At 40.5% G+C, this 10,000-nt stretch overlaps 1 protein-coding gene across 1 annotated transcript in view; it reads left to right on the top strand.

Moving 5' to 3' along the window:
• LOC135089845 (GTPase-activating Rap/Ran-GAP domain-like protein 3) overlaps window positions 1–10,000 on the top strand; it is a 170,125-nt gene that overhangs the window by 49,883 nt on the left and 110,242 nt on the right. Inside the window, exon 4 of the mRNA XM_063985969.1 lies at window positions 6,874–7,137. Within this exon, the coding sequence (XP_063842039.1) occupies window positions 7,021–7,137 (117 nt within the window). The 5' untranslated portion in view covers window positions 6,874–7,020. The remainder of the gene's footprint in view (window positions 1–6,873; window positions 7,138–10,000) is intronic.

A 10,000-nucleotide genomic window follows, 5' to 3' on the forward strand; every position in this document is an offset into this window, starting at 1 on the left:
CCTCCTCCTCCTCCTCCTCCTCCTCCTCCTCCTCCTCCTCCTCATCGCCTTTTTCTTCTCCATCATCATCCCTAGTAACTATTCAAGAGAGAGAGAGAGAGAGAGAGAGAGAGAGAGAGAGAGAGAGAGAGAGAGAGAGAGAGAGAGAGAGTCCTCCTCGCCTTTCTCCTGCTTTTATCGATGTTTCCTCCGTTTCTTTCCTTCCTTCGCCTTGTCTCTCCCTCTCTCCCTCTCTCTCTCCCCCTTTCTCCCTCCCTCTCCCTCTCTCTCTCCCTCTTCTTTCCCTCTGGCTGGGTGGTGAAGCGTGGGTATTGTGGCTAGTGGAGTGAGAGAGAGAGAGAGAGAGAGAGAGAGAGAGAGAGAGAGAGAGAGAGAGAGAGAGAGAGAGAGAGAGAGAGAGAGAGAGAGAGGTGGGGAAGAGAGAGGGAGAATGAAACTGAATTAGATTTTTTACTCCTCTCTCTCTCTCTCTCTCTCTCTCTCTCTCTCTCTCTCTCTCTCTCTCTCTCTCTCTGACACATGAAGGCAATAAAATGGAAGCTGAGTCCTCATTATAAAATATAGTGTTCAAATTTAAAGGTGGGGGGGGGTGAATATTTTAAGGGGAAACTGTAAACTTTTAAAAACAATTGGCGGGGAAAAGAAAAATATCAAGAAAATAATCATGTGTTTTTTTTTTATGTACTTTGTGTTTTGTGTTTTATTTCATTGGTTTAGTTTTTAATGAGGAAAAAAATGTGTTTTATTAGTTTTGTGGTACTGTTGTGTTTATGTGTGTGTGTGTGTGTGTGTGTGTGTGTGTGTGTGTGTGTCTGTCCGTCTGTCTCTTAACCGTTTGCAAATTAGTTTCCAGGTTTTTCATTTAATTCCCCTTACTATCCGACCCTTCTCTTCTCCTCCCTTCCTTCCCTCGCTCACTTCCTCTCCTCCTCTCCTCCCTTTCCTTACTTCCGTCTCTTCTCCCTTTCCCTCTCTCCTTCTTCCCTCCTTCTCCTTTTCCTTTCCTTCTTCCTCCGCTCGATTTTCCTTCCTTCCTTTCTTCCTTCTTTGCATCTCTCTCCTCCCTTACCTTCTAAACTCTTCTTTCCTTCCTCCTTCTTTCCTCTTTCTTTCTTTCTTTTCTCCTTCCCTCTCCTTTTTCTCATTCCTTCATTCTTTTCCCTCTCTTTCCCTCCCTTTTCCTTCAGTATATTTCTCTTCCTTCCTTCCTTTCTCTCCTTCCTTTTCCTCCCCTTTCCCTCCCATCTCTCCTTACCCCTCCCCATCTCTGCTTCCCTTTCCTCCACACTCTCACCCCTCCCTTCCATATTTCCCACCCATAGTCCCTCACCAGTCACTTTCCCCCTACCCCCACTCCCTATCTTCCCCTTCATCTCCCCCACCTCCCATTCCCCCTTCCCTCTTGTCTCGCGGCCGCCATATTCTGTTATGCATTTTACCCTTGTTTTTTTCCCCTCGCCTGAATGCATTTGAGAAGTAAAGAGGATTAGCTGAATATTTCTCTCTCTCTCTCTCTCTCTCTCTCTCTCTCTCTCTCTCTCTCTCTCTCTCTCTCTCTACAACAGTTGCTGGACACATGGAGGTTCCAATCCCGCGTTTAGTGGTTCCGGTGATCCTCTTTGTGGTGTGTGTTTAAAAGGGTTTCAAGCTTTGTAAAGGGATTTCTTGGGGGGAGTTAAAAGGGGTAGGGGAGGGTTCAAGTGTTTTAAAAGAGGTTCAAAGGTTTCAGTTGGTCTAAAAGGAGGTTTAAGGGATTCTAAAGTGGAGTTTGAGTGTTCTAAAAGGGATTCAATTGTTTTATAAAAGGATTCGGGGGTCCCAAAGGGTATTTCAAGGGTATTAAAGAGGGTTGAGTGGTTTTAAAAGGGTTTCAATCGTTCTGACAGAGAGTTCGAAGGTTTTACAAGGACTCAAGAGGGTTCACGGATTTTTAAAGGGTTCCTACGTTGTAAAAAGAGTTTCAAGCCTACTAAAAGAGACAAGTGTTCCAAAGGGTGTTGAGGGGTTCTAAAAAGGATTCAAGTGTTCTAAAGAGTGTTGAAAGGTTCTATAAGGGATTCAGGTGTTCTAAAGGGTGTTGAGGGATTCTAAAAGGGATTCAAGTATTCTAAAGGGTGTTGAGGGGTTCTAAAAGGGATTCAAGTGTTGTAAAGTGTGTTGAGGGGTTCTAAAAGGGATTTAAGTGTTGTAAAGGGTGTTGAGGGATTCTAAAAGGATTCAAGTATTCTAAAGGGTGTTCAGAAGTTCAGAAAGGGTTCTAATGTTCTGGAATCACAATAAATAAAGGGATAATTAATAAAGGAAGGAAGTAAATGGAGGGAAACTAAATGGAAACACGCTCACTTTTCTATAATATTAACTAGTGTTCTGAAGAGAAGTAATATGAAAAAGGGAGAGTCTTCTAAAGGGGGAATTAGATAAAGGGAAATAAAGGGAAACACTCATTTATTACCAAGATCTTACGTATTGATGAAAAAGTGAGTAATTTAACCACCATTAAAAAAAAAAAGTCATTAGAAAGGGAAGGGTGTTGTAAAGGGAGGATTAGATAAAGAGGGAGAATTAAATCAAAGGGAATAAGTGAAGGAAAACTAAAGGGAAAGAAACTTGCTTTTAACCAAAATCTCAAGAAATAAAAAAAATTAATAAATAAATAAAAAGGAGTGAATTTAGAAAGGGAAGAAAGTTGTAAAGGGAAGACGATAAGATAAAAAGGAAACACATGAAGGAAAACTAATGAGAAAAAAACTCCTTAAACAAAATCTTAAACATTCCAAAAAAAGGAGTTATTTTTAAAAAGGGAAGAGTGTTGTAAAGGGAGAATTAGATAAAGGGAGGAGACAAAGGGAGAGGAAAAGGGAGGACTGAATACTCCCAACATCGCAAAACGGTTTCATTAACTCTCCATAAAGTCACTCTTCCTTGCCTAATAGAAAGAGGGAGAGGGTGAGAGAGAGAGAGAGAGAGAGAGAGAGAGAGAGAGAGAGAGAGAGAGAGAGAGAGAGAGAGAGAGAGAGACTTGACTGACCCTCATCTCTCATTCCTGACTCTCTCTCTCTCTCTCTCTCTCTCTCTCTCTCTCTCTCTCTCTCTCTCTCTCTCTCTCTCTCTCTCTCTCTCTCTCTTACCACCAACACTGTTCTTATATCTTGCAGCGAGGGAGAAATTAAAGATGAGGAAGAGGAAGAGGAGGAGGAGGAGAAGGAGAACAGAAGATAGGAAACTAGAACAACCAGGAGGAGGAGGAGGAGGAGGAGGAGGAGGAGGAGAAAGAAGAGAAGAGAACAGAGAAGGGCAGTGAAGATGAAAGGAGGAGAAAATAAAGAAAATAGCGGAGGAAGACAATCAGTAAGAGGAGGAGGAGGAGGAGCAGGAGAAGTGGTAGCAACAGTAGGAAGAAGAGGAAGAGGAGGAGGAATGGTAGTAGGAAAGAAGGAGTGAGGAGGAAGAGGAGGGAGATAGAACGTGAAAACAATCAGCAGGAGGAGGAGGAGGAGGAGGAGGAGGAAGAAGAGGAGAATAGTATTGATAATAAGAGAAAGAGGAATGAGGAAGAGGAAGAGGAGAACAGTAGTAACAGTAAGAGGAGAGAGAGGAATGATGAAAAGGAGGAGGAGGAAGAGGAAGAAGAGGAGGAGGAGGAGGAAGAGGAGGAAGAGGAGGAGGAGGTACCAAATATTGAAGAAGGAATAGGCGTTGGTCGGTTCGTGAATATTCAGATGACAGAATTCACAGGTCTGGCCCTCTCCCTCTCTCTCTCCCTCTCCCTCTTCCTCTCCCTCTCCCTCTCCCTCTCCCTCTCCCTCCCTTTACCCCCTTCCCTTTGGCCCTTTGTTAATAGCCTGACTAGATAGCTGTGATGTGTGTGCTGTTAACGCTGTCTGTCTGTCTGTGTGCCTGTCTTGTGTGTGTGTGTGTGTGTGTGTGTGTGTGTGTGTGTGTGTTTTCTATTTGTTTTTATTTATGTTTCCTCATTGGTTCTTGTCGTTCTTCCCTTGTTTGTTTGTTTGTTTTTTTCATTTGTGCTTCATTTATTTTTGTTTCTTTATCTTATCGTTCGTATTATTTCGTCTCTTCCACTTTCCTTATTCGTCGTGGTTTGTATGTGTGTGTGTGTGTGTGTGTGTGTGTGTGTGTGTGTGTGTGTGTGTGTGTGTGTGTGTTACTGCCAGCCGCCATTATCATTAGGAACCAAAATATTCGTTTATGAAATCATCACAAAATTGTGGCCATGAACCATTACTTACTTTTATCAGTAGAATTTCCAACACTTTTTTTTTCTCTAATAGATTTTTTTTTCTCTATATTAAAACAGCAACGTTTGTGATGTTTATGTACGTACCAGTTGCATGTTTGTGTGTGTGTGTGTGTGTGTGTGTGTGTGTGTGTGTGTGTGTGTGTGTGTGTGTGTGTGTGTGTGTGTGTGTGTGTGTGTGTGTGTGTGTGTGTGTGTGCGCACTTTAGTACATAAGCCAGTCACTATGTACATAACTGTATTAGCAGATGCACAGCTTGGTTACAAACGCACAAATGTACACATAGATTTAGTGCTTAGGATGTACACACACATACCTGCGTGTACACATGTACTATGCGCTTGCCTGTGTACGTAATCTGCTTGGCTACACCCCTGCTGTGTGTACGTGAGGACCTGATGTATAAAGACAGACATGTATGTTACCTGTACAAAGATGTGAGTGTATATACCTGTCTATAATGGCTCTGTTTACCTGTCTGATACACCTGTGCAATTAAGGTGTAGGTGTGTGTATCTGTCAACGCCATATGCACCTGTCCATCACACCTGTCCAACCTGGCGGTGTAGAAGAGGTACAGGAGAGCTTAAGTATAGCAAGGTGTGACACAAATTAATTAGTGTTGCAAGGTGTGTCCAAAATTAATTAAAGACTTGTAGCTATGCGTTTGACAGGTGACTGCTTGGTGCTTTGAGTGTACCCCCTTGTGCTTGGCGGCTTGTGGTGTAGGGAAAGTGTACCTGTGTATCTGTGGTGTCCAGATGGAGGTGTATAAGTGTACCTGGTGTGTCATTTCAACTTGCAATGACATGTAACGCAACTGTACTTAAAATTTTGGCCCGTGTTCTGAATCACTTTGCTCTCACCAAGATTGTTCTGCAAGGCCATACAGATGACTAGCAGGGTTCTCAAGACAGTTTCTCTTAATAACGTAGACATCTTGCTAATATGTCACTTAAATCTTGAAAAAAACATTCTTAAAAACCCGTGTCACTTCAATACGACGACTTTCAAGGCCATAGAGATGACCAGTCGGTTTTTCAAAAGTGTTTCTCTCGTCAGTAACGTAGAAATCTTGTTAATATGCCACTAACACCTTAAGAACACACTTAAAAACCCGCGTAACTTTACCATAACTATTTTCAAAGGTCACAGAGATGATCAGCCGGGCTCTCAAGAATGTTCCTCCTGTTAATAATATATAAATCTTGTTAACCCGTCACGAAAACTATAAAAATCACACTTAAAACCCGTGTAACTTCAACTAGAGCCTTTTGGAAGCAGTGGAGGTGTAGTGCAGAGCAGAAGTGTTTCCGAACATGGGTCTGTGAGTGGCTGTGGCTGTGCACTAATTGGCACATGAGTGGTGAGTGAAATTGGCATGTAACTGTAATATATAAACCATTTGGCAATAGAGGTCAGATAAAACATCAAGCAGGAAAGGCATGTAATGTGAATAGACAATAAATAAAGACAATGCAAACTATAACTGAGTGGTGAGCCAAAGAAGTGTGCAAAATAAAGAACATGTAAAAGCTTTTCTTCCCCCTAAAGGTTGTCCTGGCTATAATTGGTAGGTTGCCTCGTTATTACGGGCCGTTAGTTTTTTCATAGTGCTTTAAAAATTTAGTCTAGCAGCGGCATGTTTCTGTGTACGCATTTTAGAAATTTTGTTTTTGCCATCATGTCATTGTCAGTAGAAGCTGCGTGTAGAATGGACTTGTTTAGACTTGTTAGGGACATGCTCTGCTTTCTCTTAAGTCTCTAGAAGTGTAATTGAGTCATTTTTTGCTCCCTTGCTAACGATCTGCTGGATTTATTTGATACACAAAGAATTAGGGCAAAAAAATATGATACTTTTTAATTCAGTAACTCAAGTTTTTATTTATCATAGGCATTGTGTTGCAAGTTTCGGGTTGTTTTTTTTTTCTTCTTTTTTTTTTAATTGCCAATCGGATCTGGTTGAAAGAAGTCATGTTTCCAGCAATGATTCAAGCAGTGACCTTGCATCCAGAATCCCACACAGTGTTTGGCCATTCAAGAGAGAGGATCAGGGCTCTCAATAGATGTATTTGTTATGGCCTCACTTTATATACGATGCCTTCTTTACAGTGGCAGTTAACAAGTACCTTTTTCCCCCACTGACTGTACACTCACAAATATCTGTCAGTTTCCAAAAAGAAGTGAAGGAAGTTTGTGTTGAGTGAGATTAGTGTTAAGATATAAATAGGAAAGTTATTTTACTTATTTATTTATTTATTTATTTTTACTTTGTTGTGGCAGGTAATAAGATTTTTTTCTTTTACTGTACATTCACACATTCCAAAAAAGTTCCCCCTCACAAAAAAAAATTAAGGTTTGTGTTGAGGTTAGCGAGTCAAGATAGCAAAAAGAAAACATATGTATTGATTTGTAGCAGTCAATAAGTACATTTTTATTTTATTTTTTTTCATTTACTTTACATTCACAAATTCCAAGAAAATTCCAGAAAAGTTAAGGTGGTTTGTTGGAAACGAGGACATGTGTATTTATTTATTTATTTATCTATTAGCTTCATTGGTGTGTTTGCTGTGTATTGCAAAGCAGGACAGACGAACATTCTAATCCCTCCCTGCAGCGGATACGACACCATTCACAGCACTCACAGCAGAGCCAGCAACAGCACCAGCCACCACCACCACCACCACAGCAACAACCACCACCACCACAACCGCAGCAGGCGTCACAGCAGCATCAACAACAGCAGCAGCACCAGCCACAACAAATGCATCACCAACATATACAGCAACAACAACAGCAGCAACAACAACAGCAACAGCAAGAGTCTCACCCACACCCGCACCCTTCAGTGTTGGATTACCGGCGTTCATCTTCACGGCAGGTGTGTTGGGTGATTGCACACCTGTCCATATATGTCTCACTGAGCACCTGTGTTTATTAGTGCTGTGTTGAGTCACTTTTGGGGGAAAATTGGAGGAAAAGATCAATTTTTTTAATGTTTTTTTTTCGTCTTCATATCATTAGTTTTTTTTGTTCATATTTTCAGTCTTTTTTTATTTACTATAATTAGAAGGAATTGACAAAAAAATATGTACTGTTGAATTTATGTTCTGGTAAATCACATTTTGGGAGAAATTCCAGAAAAGTTGCAATTTTTATACATATTAACATTTTCCATAACTTCATGTGCCATCAAATTATCGTGACCTTTTTTGTTTTTTTCATCACGTTCCGACGAATTATTATTATTTTTAGTATTTTTCTTGCCAAAATTAACCCCCCCAAAAAAAAGTTCCTTGACATATTTTTACATTCGTACCAAAAAAATCTCTTTCCAAATTTCTCGTTTTTTTTTTTTTTTCAAATCGTTGTTTTTTCCTATTTTATTTATGTATTTATTTACTTTTACATTCGTGTTACACAATGCTTCTTACAAATTTATCGATGCATTTTACTACAAACCTCGCGTGCTGGGGACCTTTTTCTTTTCTCTTTTATCTATTCACTTTGTTTCCATGTTTGTTTTTTTCAAGGTCGTTAAATTGAGTGGAGGGAAACAAAGGAGAAATCAATGTCACTGTTTCCTCAAGTATTTAATATTTTCATTTTTCCTTCCAACTTAAATCAAAGTCAATTATCCCACAGCTTTGAATTACTCTCTCTCTCTCTCTCTCTCTCTCTCTCTCTCTCTCTCTCTCTCTCTCTCTCTCTCTCTCTCTCTCTCTCTCCCCTTTACTAATACTCTGAGTCTCTGAATGGGAGAAACCTCGTTAAGAGAGAGAGAGAGAGAGAGAGAGAGAGAGAGAGAGAGAGAGAGAGAGAGAGAGAGAGAGAGAGAGAGAGAGAGAGAGAGACTGACTGCCCATTAGTTTCAAGTATTTTCAGTACCAGATTTTTTTCTCTCTCACACTCACTCTCACTCTCTCTCACTCTCTCACATTTGTCGTCCTCGTCACTTTCACATTTTCACATTTACTTCTCCCATTTCCTCTCTCTCTCTCTCTCTCTCTCTCTCTCTCTCTCTCTCTCTCTCTCTCTCTCTCTCTCTCTCTCTCTCTCTCTCCCATTTCCGTGAGCATAAACCATATAAACCATTAAGCTGAAAATAACCCATTTCATAACTTGCATGTACAATGGTCTCTCTCTCTCTCTCTCTCTCTCTCTCTCTCTCTCTCTCTCTCTCTCTCTCTCTCTCTCTCTCTCTCTCTCTCACCAGATTTTAATTTCTATTTCCTACTTTACGTTAAAAAAAAAAAGGAAAAAAAGGAGAAAAAAGACGATCTAGGTATGGACATTTTAAACCTCCCCCCTCTCTCTCTCTCTCTCTCTCTCTCTCTCTCTCTCTCTCTCTCTCTCTCTCTCTCTCTCTCTCTCTCTCTCTCTCTCTCTCACTCTCTCTCTCTTTTTAACAGGGGCTTTTAAATGGAAGTGTCAATTACAGGACCTTTTATTCCCCAATTTGAGAAGCCTTTGGCCGGAATCTGCGCATGTTAAAAATTTCAAATTGTATAGCGATTGAAGAGGAAATGATCAATTATGTTTTAATGAAGCCCGTTTTCCCTAGCGCAATAACACAGCGTGGACTTTACTATTGCTATTATTATAAGTAGTAGTAGTAGTAGTAGTAGTAGTGGTGGTGGTGGTGGTGGTTGTAGTATAGTAATGATAGTAGTAGTAAAAGAAGTAGTGGCAGTAGTATTATTATTAGTAGTAGTAGTAGTGGAAATACCTGCATTATCATAACTTTTACCACAATTTTCATAAAATCAACGAAAAAAAGAAATAAAAACAAAAAAGAATAGACAAGCTGACAACTCATAAGCCAATCACCGTTCAGTATACTCGTTCCCAGAGACCAATGGCCAATCAGACTTAAGTACATTCTGTCTGTCAAGTCGATGTCCCCCCCTACCCCAGTGGCGAGCCAGACGTGAGAGGGAGGGTACGCATGTCTCTCCTGTCCACACTCGCCAGGAAAATTGAAAGGACGGTCTCCTGAGGGAATAACACGACGTAGGAATTGGAAGGCGCGTTGCTGGATGATTTGTATGTTAGCTTAGAGTTTTAAGGGACGAAAAATGTTGTGGAAATGTTGCCAGTTGAGTTCATGTAGGCTTTTATTTATTTTATTTATTTATTTTTTGATGGGGTGTTTGTGGTTTAGGGTAAATTCTAAAGTGTTTTATTGTTTTTTTTTTCGTTTTCATGTTTGTTTTTGTTTTTTTTCAAGGGAGGTATTTTTCAGAAGTGCTGGTCGAAGGAGTTGTAGTAGTTATAGTTGCAGTATTAGTCGTAATGGTAGTAATGCAGGTATTAATGATGAAATATTACTACAACTACTACTATTACTATTACTACTACTACCACCACCACCACCACCACACCAACACCTAAAATAATAATAATAATAGCACCACATATTTCAGCGTACCACCACCACCACCACTACCACCACCACCACCACTACTACAACTACTACTACTTTTACACCTGCCTGGCCTGACGTGAGGTACAGGTTCATAAGAGCATAAAGATGGGATTGTATTAGGCTTGTAACATCACAGAATTATTTTTACCGTGTGTGTGTGTGTGTGTGTGTGTGTGTGTGTGTGTGTGTGTGTGTGTGTGTGTGTGTGTGTGTGTGTGTGTGTGTGTGTGTGTGTGTCCTCTTCAATATAATCAGACTAACGCCACCTAATTAGGCCTTGCACAAGCGAAAAAGGAGAGAGAGAGAGAGAGAGAGA

The sequence above is a fragment of the Scylla paramamosain genome, chromosome 33, assembly GCF_035594125.1.
Source record: "Scylla paramamosain isolate STU-SP2022 chromosome 33, ASM3559412v1, whole genome shotgun sequence".
In the NCBI taxonomy this organism is placed as follows: Eukaryota; Metazoa; Arthropoda; class Malacostraca; order Decapoda; family Portunidae; genus Scylla; species Scylla paramamosain.